Here is a 19,240-nt window from a genome sequence, read left to right as displayed (position 1 = left end):
TAATAATAATAATTTTACAAAGTCATGAGAGATCATCTATTTACTGAAGTGTCCTTTATATAGTTTTCATTCCAAATGGTTACCAAGTCTGCTTCCTTTCAGAACATTGTACCCCACACTGTAATCAAAGGCATCCATGAACTCTTTGTGCCAGAAAACAAACTCGACCAAGTCCGAGCTGAGGCCGAAGCACTCCCTTCATTATCAATTACCAAGGTAAGAGGATGCAAACTGGCTGACGGAAAATTTGGCTAAATATCAGTTATTATAATCCATTTACAGTTACTCTCAACAATAAGGTAGGTACGCATAAGGAAAATTCAATTCCTATAAAGAAAAACATTTGCTTTCACCAACATTTTTTTTTTTTTTTTTTACTGCTTTTCCAAGAATATCTCTCACCAAGAGTTGCTACAGAGCAGCTGATCAATTTTATGTTCAGGAAGTTAACTTCTGTACTTGCAGAGGACAGTTATATATAGTTGTTGTTATACTTTCAGTTATGCCAACATACAAGCATTGTGTGCTAAGTTGCTTGTGTCCAACTCTTTGTGACCCTCGGGACTGCAGCCTGCCAGGCTCCTCTGTCCATGGGATTGTCCAGGCAAGAATATGCGTGGGTTGCCATTTTTTACTCCCGGGGATCTTTCTGACCCAGGGATTGAACCAGTGTCTCTTGTGTCTCCCGAATTAGCAGGTGAGTTCTTTACCACTAGCATCACATGGTAAGCACTGGGCAGTAATTATTTGTTGACAGTTGCCAAGAAAATAGTTTGTCCAGAATATAAGTGTTTCTTAGACCACTGAAAAGTTTTACTAAAACAAAAAGCAACCCTAATCTAAAGTGATATGAATGCCTTGATTTTTTTCTACACTGCACATCCCACTTTTCCTTTATCAGGGAGAGTCCAGTATAAGTAGAGGGAGTTTTAGTTACATGGATTTACCACCTGGATGATACCACCTGCCTGCCAGTGCAGGAGACAGAAGGGATGTGGGTTTGATCCTTGGGTTGGGAAGATGCCCTGGAAGAGGAAATGGCAACCCACCTCAGTATTCTTGCCTGGAGAATCCCATGGACAGAGGAGCCTGATGGGCTACAGTCCATAGGGTTGCAAAGAGTTGGATATGACTGAAGCAACTTAGCACGCATGCTTTGTAGATTAGGGTTAGTTGGTTCATATAAGGTGATCAGGTTTTCATTGGTAACCTCTTGGTATCCATTAAAACCCTGGATATTTTTATGAGGCAGAGTACATTGGGAATGTGCTTCAGCTCATGAACACCCCAGGCTGTAGTAAGTCATGACAAATTTATAAACAGAGCTCCCTGACTCTACACAATAAATTCTGAGTTCTCCAATGCTTCAGGCAGATGAGAAACACATAATCATAATTGTGGAATTTGAGTTCCAATAACAGAATGGTCTGCAAGGTACAGAGGAACTTCAGAGAATCTAATGATCAATTTTTTTGATCCTAGGGATGACAGGGAAGATTTCAAAGCAATGGTCCACAAGCTGGGTTTTATTTTTTTTAATTTTTGAGATGGATTTTCAATGATGAATAGGGTTTTCAGGTAAAGCAGGGGATGGGCTTGAAACCATGTGTGTGTTCAGACTATGCATGGGCTGGCACCGTTGTTGACTAGGCTCCTGGGTGGGGAGTCGTGGCAGGTGAACATTCCTACAGGAGCCCCTCGGGCCAGAGCTAATATCATGCTAAGAAGTTTGGACATTTATCTTAGAGTCAATGGTTTGCCCAGTTCAATCAAATAGCTAGCATATTGGTGAAAACAGTGTAGCCAAACCATAATTATTATGGAATAAAGAATGTACAGTGAATCTTCAACATAGTCGCAAATTGTAAGAATAGACACAGCCCAAAGTGCTCAAAGAAATCATCCCCATTTGGAATCCTTTTGCCACCCTCCCAGTAGAAGGTTCTAGACTTACACTTCTCCAGGTCCTAGATCATGGGCCAGCATTACATCTGGGAACGCTTAAAACATAAAGTGTTCTGCCTTCATTCTCTTCTCAACTGAGTGAGAACGGACTGCCCTGGGACCGGACGGCTGGGACACAGAGCTCATGGAAATGTTCACCTGCTTTTTTTGTGTTTTGCAGCTGGATCTTCAGTGGGTCCAAGTTTTGAGTGAAGGCTGGGCTACTCCCCTCAAAGGTTTTATGAGAGAAAAGGAGTACTTACAGGTTGTACACTTTGGCACCCTGATAGATGGTATGGGTTTTTGTTTGTTTCTTACTCTTTATCATTAGAAAAATATTTCTCATAAGTCTTCACAGGAACAAGAAAAGCTAATCGTTGCTTTGTAAAACATACTGTGAAAATATGTATTTATGATATGTCCAATTATGTATAAGCTTCCATTTTTAGGATTTTTTGTTGTTGTTATCCTCAAAGGATTATTGATTACCAAAAGCGAAGAAACCAAAAAATGAAGGTTTAACTTCCACACAGTCAAGAGAAGGTTAAGTCTGTTTCACCTCCACTTGTCCTTTGCTGGCCCTGATATCAGAAGGCAGTGGACAGTGAGAAGCACCATTGCCAGCTGCCTGGACCATCCTTGGGGAGCCAGGGTGAACTCCGTATCACTGCTGACTTGTGGGATGCCTCCCATCCTCCAGCAAACATTACTGCAGCAGCTGCCTTCTTTGGTGCATAAAGTGTGGCTATTCATGTCCATACATGAAATATATTAGGATGACTTCATCCACTGAATTCTACTAGGGGATTTTAAGGCAGCTTTCTGGGCAGAAGCTGAATGGCTTTTAGAGAACTGCTCTTGTCAAGGTCGGAAGGATGTGTTATTTAGAACACTTCCGGATCCTTCTATGATCATTTCCTTCCTAGAACTGTCTTAACCTTATCAATTAGCATTTATCTATTTCAAGATCTTGGGGTATTATTGATACGTGGGGAAGGGATGGTGATAGATGCACACTGAATGTATAATACTAAGCAGGGCTTCAAACCTTTTAGGAAGAAAAATCAGGTGTTCTTTCTTGAGAAAGATGTTTGTGTTCTAGGCTTGTGTCCAGGGAATGGGACATAAAGCAACCCCAGCTGTAGTTAGGCTTCAAACCTCCCCATACTCTCCAAAAGTCTCCTTAATTCCTACATAATTAATAAAAATAGTTACCAAGGATATAATAGGTAGCCCACCTCTGCCTAAGCAGAGGCAGGATATCATAGTGGATAAGAGTGAGCCATGGAGCCCGACTCTGGGTTCATTTACCAGTGATTAGCTATGAAGTTGGAACACATTACTTAAACACTCTGGGCCTCAGTTTTCTCATCTGTAAAATGGGGATGTTAATAACAGTACCTACCTCATTGGGACTTAAAAGACTTAACCTTCTCATTGGGATGCTGAGCATTTAAAAGGATACCTTGTCCAATACATTCCATATATTATATTCCATAAAATATATTCCATATATTAACACCTCCCCGCAACCCCCATGTACAATTAAAAGGCCATGAAGGTCTTGAACAGACTAAGAGGCTTATCTCTAGTAACATCCATTTGGAAGTAGCACAGATAAGATGTTCATCAGCTAGCCAACAAATATTCATTGAGTGTCCTTGGATGTCAGGTTTTGTTCTAGCTGCCGGAGATAGATAAGGAAGACAGATATGAGCTTGCTGGGACAGGCAGTGCAGTTCATCTGAACTCTATGGAGGGGTTTTCCAACCACATTCGTGGTTGTCAAGCTTTTTTGTTTTTTTTTTAAGTTATTGCTGTTTCAGTGAAATCTGAGGCCACGTATAGAACAGATGAAAATGGAACTGCTCCTGTAGAAGGGGTGGGCTCGGCCTTTCTCCTACCCATCTGCAGCCCTGGGGGCATTTACTAATTGCAAGGCAGTTGAAACACTCTGTCCTCTACCATACCATGTTAGTCTCATGCAAGAGCTTGGCTCGGTGGATTTTGAACTGAGTGAAAAGTGAAGTCACTCAGTTGTGTCCAACTCTTTGCCACCCCATGGACTGTAGCCTACCAGGCTCCTTCCTTCTCCAGGGGATCTTCTCAACCCAGGGATCAAACCCGGGTGTCCCACATTGCAGGCAGAGACTTTACCATCTGAACCACCAAGGAAGCCATTGGACTGAGTAGACAGGGTTACATTTCAAAAATGACGTATTTCTACATCAGAAGGTTGAGCAAGATATTATTATACAGATATCATTTCATTTTAACCAGTTTATGAAAGTTTGAGTCACCACCATTGAAAATTTGAAATAACTTTGGTAGTCACAGATGTGGCCATTTTCATCCACCATTAAACAATTGTACATCTTGATCACCTAACAGTCTGCCAGTAAGGTTTCTATTCTGACTCTGTCTCCCAAAACGATTTTTTGGTTTTAATTTTCTCAAATGGTCACAATTTACCCCATAGTTAAAACAAACTAGTTTGTTATAAAAAAAAAAATTAGTTCATGTACTCAGTCCAAAATCAAAATAAAAACTCACTTTTTAGTGTTTTTGATGATTATATGAGTTACTCCTTATATTACTCAAGGATCTGTTTTCATGTCAGTGTATTATCACTTTATTTCTCACTGGATATATAGTTTCGAGGTTGTCACAGATTCTCCAGTGATAAATGTCACATCTAAATTTACAAATGGAACCTTAAGCTTGTATTCTTGACTGGTGGCATCCAAGTAGGGTTAAGACATGGCAGCCTTGTGTGACCTGATCATTTAATGGCAAGTCTTCCGTGGCTTTGACTTTCTAAGGCAGGGCTTGAGAGCTTTCCTACATATTGCCAGCATTTATTCAGCACATAAGATGTTCTGACCCCGGTGCTTGACATTGGACATCACATTTAATCTGGATTAACGCCACTGTAAAGGTGTTTTGTCCATATGAGGGAATAGTATTGGGAAGGTTAAATAACTCACCTGAAGTCTGGATTCAACTCCAAGTTATCCTGGTTCTAAATCTGCATTTTTTCTACTGGGCACACTTTCGTGTCCTCCAAACATCTGGAATTCTAGGATATTCTAGAGCAGCTTGCCTCCACACCTCCCAAAGGGCAACGGTAGTTATTGCATCGCTTATTTATAAGAGGCAACTTCTTGCTGAAGTTGGAGGGGCTTTTGACATATGTTATAATTATTTAAAAACATAATCATTTAAACAATACTTTTGGATTTTATTGGACAGTATTCAATACAAATTCTGTTTTCTCCAGCTTTTTGCTGTCTTATATTCTCTACTTTTAGAAATGGCTGTAGCAAAAATCTCAGTAATTTGTCTGTTGTATGTATAAAATTTCATAATAGGAATTTGTTCTTTGACATTGTTGCTTTACTATTATTTTGATGGAAAGTTGAAAACAATATTTTTCTTAACTGTGTTTGTATTTCTCTAGGCATGTTCCTTCCTGGTATGTACTTTAACTTCCCAAGTAGTTAAATTATTATAATTAAATGTGTTATATTAACTAGAAATGGTAAGAACATGACTTAAAAAAAAATCTAAATGAAACAGTTGGAATTGCTAACAGTTTATGATCCAACCAGTTTTAAGAGAATAATACTGCCTTCTGTTGATAGGAGTCCAAGTAACAGGAAATTTCTGGATCAGATGCAGCTGTTGTTTATAATGTATTCAGCTGACAAAAGTAAAGTTGTTTCTAAATTTTTATTGCATATTTGTTCTTGAGATTTTAAAAACTTATTATCCTTTATGCTAATTACTTCTACTGAGTGTTTGTCCTCATTTAGTTTCACAAATCTGGAATTTTTTTCCCATTGCATTTATAAAACATTTTTAATTGATGAAAGATAAGTCAATTTTAGATGCAATTTAAAGTGGATGCACCTGGTTGGATTGTGGATGATTGTACTTCATTTGTTTGTGATAAGTGATTATGCATGAATTTAATTTCAAGCTATGATGATTGATAGTTATAAAACTGGGAATAAATACATGCCCACTGTGATTGTAAATGTCTGTGCTGTACCAGAAGAAAAAGGTAAAATTCTAAAGATATCATTTATCTTGAGTATTATTTTCATCATTGTTATTTTTCCTTGAAAAAAGATTAGTCAATAAAAAGTATTTTAGTTTTTGCCTACAAACAGTCCCAAACAAATGATAAACATATCTGCAAGGTTAAAACAAGAAGCTTGACAATTATTTAAAGCAAAAGCAAAATTATTCAATTAAACATGAAGTCAGTGCTGGACTAACTATAGCTAAAAAACCACGATATTCTTTTTCACAGTGATTTACACCACAGTGAAATAATCAGGGTGGTTCCCACCAGAGTTGAAGTACATAATGGAAAAGGGCTGAAAGCCCGAGTCAATGTCTAAAGCTAAGGAGGATATTTCAGCACAGAGTTAAATAGTAGGATAATTTTATGTATTATCAATGGAAAAGTTGATTAAGATAGGGGAAAGACAGTAAATTTTTTACCTGTGTGGAGTTGTAGCTACAGGTGTATGAGATCAGTTGGCATTTCTCCTTGGTAGAACTCCCTTCCACAACATCCCACAGATTAGCTGTCTTGACAACCTATCAGGGAGTGCTGTGTCCTTAGTCGGGATTTTTCAATCAAGGCCAAGATGAAGGTGGATCAGAGGCTACTCTGGGCTGGAATCTAGTAGACCAGAAGAGCCAATGGCAACAGAAGACTGGAGCGTTCTTTGGAATTCAACCCAGAATCATTGATGGAAGGCAGCACTGCAGGTGCATTGCAGGCAAAGCTGGGTTTCCTCCAGCATACCACCAACCTTTTGCTCTGCATCTTGTCTTACTTGACTTTAGTCAAGCTACTCTTCATAAGCAGTGTGGTCAGTAATCCACAATCCACAGAAAGCATGATTTCTAATGAGATCATCAGCATCCTCAGAGGAGTGTTTCTTTGCAGGCCTCCTCTTTTTATCAACTATACCATGCAGTGGGCTTAATGATCTTTCATCATAAACTAATAGAGTGCTTTACAGTATGGCTCTTCCCAGTAACCCAGGGATGTACATGTTATTTATGATACTGTTTTCCAAGTGGAGAAACTGAGCACAGAGGTGACTGACACAGGTAGTAAATAGGAGATTACTTGGCTTTGAGTTTAGTGCTCTCTGTAGAGGGCTTGCTTGGACTACTTTTATTGTCTCTGAACTTTGAAACAGAGGAGTTGTTTGAGCGACAAAAATCATTACTTTCTGTGCACAGTTATCTTCCTTGTTTAGAAGGCTCCTGGAGCAGATTGCAGGATTTTATGATGGACATAATTTCTTTATTGCCGGAAGTTACCATCTATATCTGGTGGCATGATTTATGTCCTAGTAACTTTTAGAGAGTATTTTAAATGTGCAAAGTGATATGCCTGCAAACTTTTGTTTCATAGCTAGCAGGAGAGTATTATGCCCCAAGGGGATAGAACTCAGACCTCAGACCTTTATCAGAGATGGTCTAAAGTTGGATTTTGACAGGTAGATTTACAAGACTTCATTAATCTATGGTACATTGCCTCCAATGCATAAGTAACAGTATTTGCTTCCTGTTTTGAATTCCTGAGTTTGTAATGGGGAAGAACACATCTGACTCCATATCTCCATATTTGATCTGTTTCTTTAACTTTTGTATTCTATTGTTTTAAAATTTATTTATTTTAGTTGGAGGTTAATTACTTTACAATATCGTAGTGGTTTTTGCCATATACTAACATGAATCAGCCATGGGTGTACATGTGTTCCCCATCCTGAACTCCCCTCCCACTTCCCTCCCCATCCCATCCCTCTGGGTCATCCTAGTGCACCAGCCCTGAGCACCCTGTCTCATACATCGAACCTGGATTGGCGATCTGTTTCACATATGATAATATACATGTTTCAATGCTATTCTCTCAGATCATCCCACCCTCGCCTTCTCCCACAGAGTCCAAAAGACTGTTCTATACATCTGTGTCTCTTTTTTCTGTCTCACATATACGGTTATTGTTACCATCTTTCTAAATTCCATATATATATCTATTGCTTTTTTTACAAGTTAATCAATAAGGGGATGTTGCCCATAAGCTTACATTATACATAATGCCCCATCTCTAGGAACCCTGGCTTTCATGAAATACCTTTGTTTAGCTAAAATACCTTTAAGCTAAAATACCTTTGTTTAGCTCACAGGAAACCTCCTGACCAGGCCCAACCTGAGAATAGCTGCAGTAAGGAAGATATTAACACATCCCCCTCGGGAGTCTGACTGCAATTAGGAAATGTTTGACTTTATCCCCTCCCCTTTGGGTATAAAAAAAGCCTGGATTCAGGAAAGATGGTTCTCTCAGATGGAGTCTACCAACTTCCTGGTCTGCTGACTTCCCAAATACAGTTGCTATTCCTTGCCCAACAACTCATTTCTCATAGACTGATCTGAGGAGCAGTGAGCAGTCAAGCTTAAACTGGTAACAAGTTGAATGTTTTCTTTATTCACCTTTCTTTCATTCCCTTCTGAGTCTTGAACTTGGCAACACCCCCCAAATTGCCCAAATATTCTTTAGTGTTACACCCTTAATTCTGTGCCCCCATTTTCTAACTGTAAGTACAACAGAAAGTCTGACATACTTGCTGGAGTGTTGGGGCACCATTACAAAAGCGGGGAAACAGCTGTGTAATCTCTTATGTTCTCTGGCTTCATTAAGGAATCACAGACCTCCCTTCCCATCTTCAGGGGGTTGGTTCCAGGAGCCAGTGCATATAGCAAACTTTGTGCATGCTCCAGCCCCATGGTCCAGCCTCTGTATCTGTGGATTCCTCATTAACGATTCAACCAAAGGTGGATCCTGTATGAGGCTTGCTATCTGCAAGGTGATTTAATATGCAGGTGCAGGATTTGCAGAGATGCCAGGCAGTGCCTTTATTTGGTCTAATTGGATTTTTAAAGACTAAGCTCCCTAGTGTGTGGAAGTCAGGACGGAATTTTCCAAAGGGAACTCAGAAGGGAGACAATCCCTCCTGGGCCTCCCAGTCACTTACTGAAGCCATCTCCACAATTTGAAACACCCCACTTTTCACAAACGCTCCATCTCTTGCTTTGAGAAGCCTCTTCTTAAAGGATTGATCACAGATTCTAGAAAAACTAGTGCAGCAGCACAGCTATGTTAGAGGAAGGTCTTGATGCCTTTTGCAGGAAATGGCACACATGGGAGTCCCCTTTAAAGGAGCACATGCCTTGTACCCCACGTTCACACACCACATGGCTCTTTCCACAGATGGAGTGATCAACATGAGCATCCCTATAGTACTCCCCATCTCTGCGGATGATAAGACACGGCTGGAAGGCTGCAGTAAGTTTGTCTTGACACACGGAGGACGGAGGGTGGCTATCTTAGAAGATCCTGAATTCTATGAACATAGAAAAGAGGAGCGTTGTTCCCATGTGTGGGGCACAACGTGCGCAAAGCACCCCTATATCAAAGTAAGTGGCAAAACCTTCAGAAGGCTTTCTTTCAGCTTGGGGTAAAAAAAAAAATCTTTTCAATTCCTTCACGAAGGACTTAGAAAAACTGTGGTGAGATGGAAGAATGTGTTTCTAAGGGAGGTATTGCAAGCTTTGCCTGGGGAGATCCTTTTCATTAGGGAAAAGAAATGACTTTCTGTTTGAGGGTTGGTCTGAATGGTCTCTTGTGATGGCCAGTCCCCTCAGCTAAATGGGTAACAAATGGACCGGAGAGAGAATTTTGTCTAGCATCCTGAGGAGAGGACTAAAATCATAGCTGTGCTATGCAAAAAAACCAGTCAGAGCTTGCAGCCCTGTTTATCTTGAAATTCACAAGGGAAGTCAATTTCTTCATACAGACTGGATCCAACTGATCTCTGGAAAGAGACTTGGAGTTCATGCTCTGTGGCCATTGTGGGGGAGGAGGGTGGTGGTCAGTGACATTCTTCAGTAGACAAAAGCACAAATAGCAGCAGTTTCCCGAAGGAAAATGCCACACTTTCATTAGTGGATATTTTTAAGATTGAAAAATGTGTTCATCTGATTAGGATTGTTTTGGAGTCAATCTGCCTAAAGGCAAAACAGACTAAAAGTTTTCAGATTCCTTTACAGCTTCTAAATGTTGGCAGTGATAGGGTGGGATGGCAAGGAGTGGAATTGCTAGATGTAGATGTGGTTCATTTTCCATAATGAAAAATATGTGAAATTGAATGCAAAAGCCATCCTTCATCCAAGATTAGAGCATTAGAGCAAAAATAAGAAAAGACACATACTAGTGATTTCAGAAAGTTCACAGGAATAAAGAACCATGTGCAACCCAGGAGACTCTAGAAAGCCTTGTGATTAAACAAGGCAGTCCTCTCTCTGGCCTTCTGTTTCTTCATTTGTAAAAGGAGCGGACCAGATGTCTTCCGAGATGTCTTCCCGTCCCGTGACTGCACACAACGGATGTGTGAAGAAACCTGTCCAAATCTGTTAGACAAACTTTTTCTTTATTTTGGTTGTGAACTGTTGCAAGGTAGAGAGAGCTTTTTCAAGGCCCCTGGTGGAACACAGAGGTCAGTGGGTGAGCAAAGCAGCTTTTCACTTATTGGACACAACTGTTCACCCTGCTGATAGGCTCAGAGCCATCTGAACATTTTCTCTCCAAGAGGCTGGCAGACAGTCTTTAAAATAATTGGACAACAGCTATTTGAGGAATTATGTTCCAAGCCTTAATTATGCCTTTATTTCATTCCTTCTCTGATCATAATCCTATAGGTTTAGGATCTGACCTGCACTCAGTGACCTAAAGAGCAGTGATCCTGCTTCATGCCAGTTCAGATACTTTCACTTTGGGGCCCTAACATTCACATACACACCGTTAGCACTAAAAAGAAAAAAAAAAAATCCAAAGAATTTCTTAAGCAGTTACTTCTTTTTATCTTGTCTTGCATCCGGTGTTGGCAGTTGGAGGTCAGAATTTCTTAGATGGTGGGGAGAATGGTGGTGTGATTCATGGCCTTGACAATATAGTCAGTGACTCAGTACCATTAGATCATTAGAGGGACTCTGTCAACATTCCCAGTGAGCTCATGGTGAGAAATGGGCCGTGGATAACCAGAGAGAGAGAACCACTCACCCTGTATAAGCTACACTTTGAGTGCTGAAGGTGTGTTTATGGGAAAGGAACTCTCCTTAATGCACATTTTTATTTTTTTCCTTTAAAGTTCTTTTTTAAATTTTTTATTCATCTTTATTTTTGTCTGCACTGGGTCTTCAGCTCGCAAGCTTTCTCTATTTGCGGCGAACGGGGCCGGGGGCAGCGGGGTGGGGGGGGGGGGGGGCGGGGCGGGGGGCGGGGAGTGGGGGAGGATGCGGGGGCGAGGGCTACTCTCTAGCTGCGGTGCACCGGCTTCTCATTGTGATGGCTTCTCTTGTTGCGGACCCCGGGCTATAGGTGCATGGGCTCAGTAGTTGTACTGCATGGGCTTAGTTTCTCCGCAGCATGTGGGATCTTCCCAGACTGGGGATTGAACCCGTGTCCCCTGCATTGGCAAGTGGATTCTCAACCACTGGACCACGAGGAAAGTCCCACTGCAAATCTTGTAGCACCTTGAAATTCACAGAAATTAAATTTTTTTTTAAATTTTCAGAACCCCAAATTTTTCCAACAGTAATTCCTTCCAAAAGTATTCATAGGCCTTCTTGTATTTCCATGTGGCCCTGGGAGTTATATTTGCATGGAAAGTGGTCAGTCACCAAGGAAACGGTCTGCCCCTGTTACACAACCCCTCACTGCAGTTTGCCCTGACCTTCCATCCCAATCCTCCCAACCCTCCCTCTCACTAATACGGAACCACAGATGAGATCATGAGGAAAAGCAGGTGAAACTTGTAAAAGTAATGCTTAAAGGAATCCTGTTGTCTTTTATCCGTGGCTCTCAAAGCTTTTCCAAATGGTAATTGTTTCTCACAACGCTCCTGTGAAGCACCTAAGAATCATTATTCCTCTTTTATGATGTAGAAACCAAGAGTGAAGAATAGGAGGGAAGATTTTTATATCCTTTAGCCCTGCAGTGAAGACCATTATGGTCAGTTCGCCCAGCAGCATTGCCTGTTTAAAAATTACCCATGACCAGAGCCCTCCTTCACACTTTGATTTCATTGGCCTGGGCTCAGTTCTGCCTGTCCTGGGTTTTGAAGCTCTTTGTGACTCTAATGTACTATGAAGGTTGAGAACCATGGCATTAGATAATCATCCGGAGCTGTTTCTCATGGGGCTCCATCAGGGTATATCCTGCAAGCACCTCAACTCAACATGGGCAACTTCACCCCAGCATGGTCCCCCGCCTGTGTCCCCCAAGGTCCACCATCCAAAGCATGGTCCATGTCCAAATCCTGGATATCATTCTTTTTTTTTATTTTATTTTTTCAGAAATAAAATCAACAACATTTGTTTTCCATAATGAATTTTCTGTTTTTAATGTACATCTTCTGGCATTCTGAAAAAATATATTCCTAATTTTCTGTGTTATTTTCAAAGTATTATTTTTATTTAAGTTGAAGTATAGTTGATTTACAATATTATGTTAGTTTTAGGTGTACAGCAAACTGGTTCAGTTATATGTGTATATACACACACACACACACACACACACAGACACACACACACATATATATCCTTTCTCAGATTCTTTTCCCATATAGCTTATTACAGAGTATGGAGTAGGGTTTCCTGTGTTATACAGTAGGTCCCTGTGATGATCTATATTATATATGCTGCTGCTGCTAAGTCGCTTCAGTCATGTCTGACTCTGTGTGACCCCATAGATGGAAGCCCACCAGGCTCCCCCGTCCCTGGGGTTCTCCAGGCAAGAACACTGGAGTGGGTTGCCATTTCCTTCTCCAATGCATGAAAGTGAAGTCGCTCAGTCGTGTCCGACTCTTTTCGACCCCATGGACTGCAGCCTACCAGGCTCCTCTGTCCATTGGATTTTCCAGGCAAGAGTACTGGAGTGGGGTGCCATTGCCTTCTCCGATATTATATATAGTGGTGTGTATATATTAATCCCAACATCCTACTTTATCCCTCCCCCTTCTATGTCTATAAGTCTGTTTCAAAAGTAAGTTCACTTGTATCATTTTTTAAAGATTCCACATATAAGTGATATATTTGTCTTTCTCTTACTTCACTTACTACAATAATCTCTAGGTTGACCCATGTTGCTGCACATGGCATCATTTCATTTTTAATGACTGAGTAATTTCCATTGTACATACATACCACATTGGATGTCATTCTTGCTTCTTTCTTCTCCCTTGTCCATTCAATCACCAGTCCTAGCAGTTCTGCTTCCAAAGTATTGCTTGGAGTTGTTCACTTCTCCTCTGTTCCAACTTGGGCCAGGACACTGAATTTCTTCCCTGTCTCTTGCCTTACTCCCTTCAAATCTTTTCTCCATTCTTCAGCTGGAGCAACTATTCAGGCTTTATTTGGAACTCATACAGAGATATAATTCATCTTACTACTCATTACTTCCACCACTGAAAATATTCTTTCATGCCTTCTCAGCTGGTCATTGTAGCATCTCTCTCATACTTTTGCGTATGCTAGTCCCCCAGCCTAGGACACTGTTCCTTCCATTCCTTCCTCCTCACTGTGTTACACCTTCCCACCCTTAGCTGCTCCTTTCCTTCTTATGTGCACATCCCCTCTTCCTCTCTAGGTGGTTTCCTTCTCCTCTTCCTCACCTTGCCCTCTTGTTCACCGTAGCTTTCTTAGCTCTCATCCGAGTGCTTGGGCTCCTCCTCTTATCCTTTATACATTCCTGCTATCTGTGACTCTGAGCCCAGTTCCTCTTTCACTGTTTCTCTAGACTTCCTTAAAGCTTGTTACTTATACCCCTCTGTGTGTCCAGTTCTGAAAACTCTCTAACTGTGGTCCTACACCTGCCTTTGGTAGGAGGCTTGGAAAGAAGTGGGGACTTATGGGCCAGAAAGTCCTTGGAAATGGGGCAGAGCCATTGGACCTCCTTTCCTAATAGGTGGACCACAGTTCTGGGATCACCTTTCAGAGAGATGCCCTTTGTCCTTCCTGATCCAAGATATACCTAAAGCTTGGTTTCAGCATTGCTCTCCATATATATTTTTAGGCTGGGTGGTGAATTAAACAGGTTCAGGATTGCCTTCACTAATAGAACAATGTAGGGTGGACCCCTAGCGTCCAGAATGAGTTACTCCATGCCCAAGGATTTGAGGTCTCTCAAAATTTTATTTGTAGTTTAAGCAATGAGGAGAAAGTAAATGTATAGGTATGGGTATTTGACAATATTCTTAAGTCATTTTCCTGAGCATGGAATTTAGGAGGTGGGCCATGAAAAACAACCAAATCCCTTGCAATAACCCTTTGTCTGCTCAGGGTTTCTCAACCAAAGCACTATTAACCATGGGGCTGGGTAGTTCTTTGTTGTGGGGCTGTCCTGTTCAACACAGGATATTTAGTAGCATTCCTGGCCTCTATACACTGGATTCCAACAGCACACCCTTCCCCACTCCAGCTGTGATGATCAAAATTGTCTTCAGATATTGTCTGATGTCCCCGTTAGAGGCAAAATCGCCCTCTGTTAAGAACCATGGATGGCTCTAATCTCCCATTGCCTGAAGAGCTGTGAAATGCAAGTCATTGTAAACCTTAACATCTGACCATGACAGGAAATTGAACCAGGGTGCACCGTCACCACCTTGATGTCTTCTGGCTGGGTGTTAAAAATTAATCAGCTTTCTCTCCCTTTTTCTTGCCTCTCTCTTTTCTGCTAACAATACAGGCTGATTGTTAGTGTGCTAACAACACACACTATCTTTGGATGGTGCAAAAAGCAAGTCTGGAATCTGATAAGGGGAATGGTTGCACAACTACGATGTGGCTGAGGAGTACACCTTCCATAGTGTTTGTCTTCATGACTGACGAGAGACACCTGCTCTCAGGTGTGATGTATTGCATTGCAGCGTCATATGGAACATATTTAGTTCAGTGCAGTTGCTCAGTTGTGTCTGACTCTTTGTGATTCCATGGACTAGAGCATGCCAGGCTTCCCTGTCCATCACCAACTCCCAGTGTTTACTCAAACTCATGTCCATGAGTCGATGATGGCATCCAACCATCTCATCCTCTGTCGTCCCCTTCTCCTCCTCCATTCAATCTTTCCCAGAATCAGGGTCTTTTCCAGTGAGTCAGTTCTTCACATCAGGTGGCCAAAGTATTGGAGTTCAAGCTTCAGCATCAGTCCTTCCAATGAATATTCAGGACTGATTTCCTTTAGGATAGAGTGGTTCGATCTCCTTGCAGTCCACGGGACTCTCAAGAGTCTTCTCCAACACCACAGTTCAAAACCATCAATTCTTCAGCGCTCAGCTTTCTTGATAGTCCAACTCTCACATCCATACATGACTATTGGAAAAAGCATAGCTTTGACTACATGGACCTTTGTTGGCAAAGTAATGTCTCTGCTTTTTAATATGCTGTCTAGGTTGGTCATAGCTTTTCTTCTAAGGAGCAAGCATCTTTTAATTTCATGGCTGCAGTCACCATCTGCAGTGATTTTGGAGCCCGCCAAAATAAAAGACCAATGCAAATAAATAGAGGAAAACAATAGAATGGGAAAGACTAGAGATCTCTTCAAGAAAATTAAAGATACCAAGGGAACATTTCGTGCAAAGATGGGCACAATACAGGACAGAAATGGTATGGACCTAACAGAAGCAGAAGATATTACGAAGAGGTGGCAAGAATACATAGAAGAACTATACAAAAAAAATCTTCATGACCCAGATAATCACAATGGTGTGATCACTCACCTAGAACCAGACATCAAATGCGAATGTCAAGTGGGCCGTAGGAAGCATCACTATGAACAAAGCTAGTGGAGGTGATGGAATTCCAGTTGAGCTATTTCAAATCCTAAAAGATGATGGTGTGAAAGTGCTACACTCAATATGTCAGCAAATTTGGAAAACTCAGCAGCTGCCACCGGTCAGGAAAAGGTCAGTTTTCATTCCAATCCCAAAGAAAGGTAATGCAAAGAATGTTCAAACTACTGCACAATTGCACTCATCTCACACGTTAGTCAAGTAATACTCAAAATTCTCCAAGCCAGGCTTTAACGTGAACTTCCAGATGTTCAAGCTGAATTTAGAAAAGGCAGAGGTACCAGAGATCAAATTGCCAGCATCCATTGGATTGTCAAAAAAGCAAGAGAGTTCCAGAAAAACATCTACTTCTGCTTTATTGACCTCGCCAAAGCCTTTGACTGTGTGGATCACAACAAACTGTTAAAATTCTTAAAGAGGTGGAAATACCAAACCACCTTACCTGCCTCCTGAGAAATCTGTATGCTGGTCAAGAAGCAACAGTTAGAACTGGACATGCAACAGCAGACTGGTTCCAAATCGGGAAAGGAGTACGTCAAGGCTGTATATTGTCACCCTGCTTATGTGGAGTACATCATGTGAAATGCCAGGCTGAATGAAGCATAAGCTGGAATCAAGATTGCTGGGAGAAATACCAATAACCTCAGATATGCAGATAACACCACCCTTATGGCAGAAAGCGAAGAAGAACTAAAGAGCCTCTTGATGAAAGTGAAAAAGGAGAGTGAAAAAGTTGGCTTAAAACCCAACATTCAGAAAACTAAGATCATGGCATCTGGTCCCATAACTTCATGGGAAATAGATGGGGAAACAATGGAACATATTTAAGTTCATGGGAAAAACAAAGGTTGTCATGTTATTCTGTTTCCAGGTTAATTGAGATTTGATGAACATGTAACAATGTGTAAGTTTAAGGTGTACAGTGTAAAAACTAAGGTTAGATGCCACAAAGTAGATGGCAAGGCATTAACCGTATGTGTGCTGTCGGGCCTGGGGCCTCTTCCATCTTCATCAAGGAAAGTGCTCACCCTCTCATCAAACACTGTCATGGTTTTCTTTTTCATTACTTGGCCGTTCTTTACACCACATTCACACCTAATATTTGTGGAATCCAGGGTAAGAATGAGCTGAAGCCCAGTATTATATTTAAAAGTTACTTATCTAAAAAATAAATAAATAAGTTACTTACCTAATAAATTTAAATAAAATGTTTCATCTTTCTACTTTGACAGTATGCCTTGATCGCACTCTGGAAGGCCAGGCTCAATTTTAGCCTTCTTGGCTCTGCATCAGGATAAGGTAGTGTGTGGGTAGTTGGCTCTTCGTTTGCAGCCACCCCCTCCTCTTCCTATGCTTGGCCTTGCTGCATGCCCTGAGAACCTCTGGGTCTGCTTGTGGGCACCCCAGGCGGAATGTCCCAGGTACACAGATCATGGTCTAGAGAGTACATACAGATTTCAGGCGGGTCTGCTCACAAGAGGTTCTTTGCCCTGCCAGAAGGGGCGCAGTTCAAGAGGACCAGAGTTGGGCCATCTAAAGTATGGGATGATGCACAGATGGTTCTTTCCAAGTCTCCTTGTTCTGTTCCTCACCCACCCTTTACTGAAGTCACTTTTTCAACAGAGACTGGGTGTTGAAAAGAGAATATTGATAGTAACTTTAGAGAAAACTTCAATGAAAAATAAGTTTTGTTATCAATCATCTATTTATCTACCATCTATCTATTTTGGGCTTCCCAGGTGGCTCGTTAGTCAAGAATCCGCCTGCCAATGCAGGAGATGAAGGGGACGCAGACTCCATCTGAGTCAGGAAGATTCCCTGGTAGAAATGGCAACCCACTCCTGTATTCTTGCCTGTAAAATCCTATGGACAGAAGAGCCTGGCGGGCTACATACAGGCTATGGGGTCGCAAGAGTCAGATATAGAGACTAAACAACAATTCAGTAGTGTTAAGTAATTCACCTTGTGAAACAGATCTCCAAAACTTTTTTCATCTTGAAAATCTGAAACTCTGTACCTATTAAATAACAAGTCTCCTTTCCTCTCCCCAGCCCCTGGTATCAACCATTCTATTTTCTATGAATTTGACTACTTTAGATACTTCATGTAAGTGGAAAAATACAGTATTTATCCTTTTGTGCATTGCTTTTTCACTTAGCTTAATGTCTTCCAGTTTCATCCATGGTATAGTCTGTAACAGGATTTCCTTCATTGTGAAGACTGAATAATATTCCATCGTATGCATGGCATTCATGTTCATCGTTGGTTCATCTTTTGAGAGAGATCTGGGTTGCATCCACCTTTTAGCTATTGTGAATAGCACTACTATGAATCAGTTCAGTTCAGTTCAGTTCAGTCACTCAGTCGTGTCCGACTCTTTACGACCTCATGAATCGCAGCACACCAGGCCTCCCTGTCCATCACCAACTCCCAGAGTTCACTCAGACTCATGTCCATCGAGTCAGTGATGCCTCCAGCCATCTCATCCTCTGTCGTCCCCTTCTCCTACTGCCCCCAATCCCTCCCAGCATCAGAGTCTTTTCCAATGAGTCAACTCTTTGCATGAGGTGGCCAAAGTACTGGAGTTTCAGCTTTAGCATCATTCCTTCCTAAGAAATCCCAGGGCTGATCTCCTTCAGAATGGACTGGTTGGATCTCCTTGCAGTCCAAGGGACTCTCAAGAGTCTTCTCCAACACCACAGTTCAAAAGCATCAATTCTTTGGCGCTCAGCCTTCTTCACAGTCCAACTCTCACATCCATACATGACCACTGGAAAAATCATAGTCTTGACTAGACGGACCTTTGTTGGCAAAGTCATGTCTCTGCTTTTGAATATGCTATCTAGGTTGGTCATAACTTGCCTTCCAAGGAGTAAGCGTCTTTTAATTTCATGGCTGCAGTCATCATCTCCAGTGATTTTGGAGCCCAATATGAATATGGATGGGCAAATTTCTGTGAGACATTGCTTTTAATTCTTTTGGATATATATCCAGAAATGAGATTACCAGATCATGTGTCAGCTGCATTTTTAATTTTTTGAAGAAACTCCAGACTGATGCACCATTTTATAATCTCACCAACAGTCCATGAGGGAGTTCTCCACATCCTTGCCCACCCTTCATATTTTCTGTTTGTGATAGTACCACCCTAATAGGTATGAGATTGTATTTCTCCAATAACTAGTGATGTTGGATATCTTTTCATGTCCCTGTTGGCCATCTGTATATCATATTTGGAGAAATGTCTGTTGAAGTTCTTTGCTGATTTTTAAATTTGGTTCTTTAATTTTTTATATCAATGAAGAATATCCACAATGATAGAAAAAGGCTATTCAAGTACTCTTCCCTTTTCCAACCATCTA

At 41.2% G+C, this 19,240-nt stretch overlaps 1 protein-coding gene and 1 pseudogene across 4 annotated transcripts in view; one reads left to right on the top strand and one right to left on the bottom strand.

The window, feature by feature from the left end:
- Positions 1 to 19,240, top strand: part of PAPSS2 (3'-phosphoadenosine 5'-phosphosulfate synthase 2) — a 114,409-nt gene that overhangs the window by 78,728 nt on the left and 16,441 nt on the right. For 2 of the 4 annotated variants that reach the window (XM_027529134.1, XM_027529133.1), the window contains exons 6-9: positions 103 to 216; positions 2,126 to 2,237; positions 5,405 to 5,419; positions 9,245 to 9,450. In XM_027529134.1, coding sequence (XP_027384935.1) covers positions 103 to 216; positions 2,126 to 2,237; positions 5,405 to 5,419; positions 9,245 to 9,450 — 447 coding nt within the window. The remainder of the gene's footprint in view (positions 1 to 102; positions 217 to 2,125; positions 2,238 to 5,404; positions 5,420 to 9,244; positions 9,451 to 19,240) is intronic. The other 2 variants (XM_027529136.1, XM_027529135.1) reach the window with 1 other exon arrangement.
- On the bottom strand, positions 16,804 to 16,921 carry LOC113884737 (annotated as a pseudogene).

This window comes from Bos indicus x Bos taurus, chromosome 26, assembly GCF_003369695.1.
Source record: "Bos indicus x Bos taurus breed Angus x Brahman F1 hybrid chromosome 26, Bos_hybrid_MaternalHap_v2.0, whole genome shotgun sequence".
In the NCBI taxonomy this organism is placed as follows: Eukaryota; Metazoa; Chordata; class Mammalia; order Artiodactyla; family Bovidae; genus Bos; species Bos indicus x Bos taurus.
This window is presented reverse-complemented; position numbering and strand designations above follow the sequence as displayed.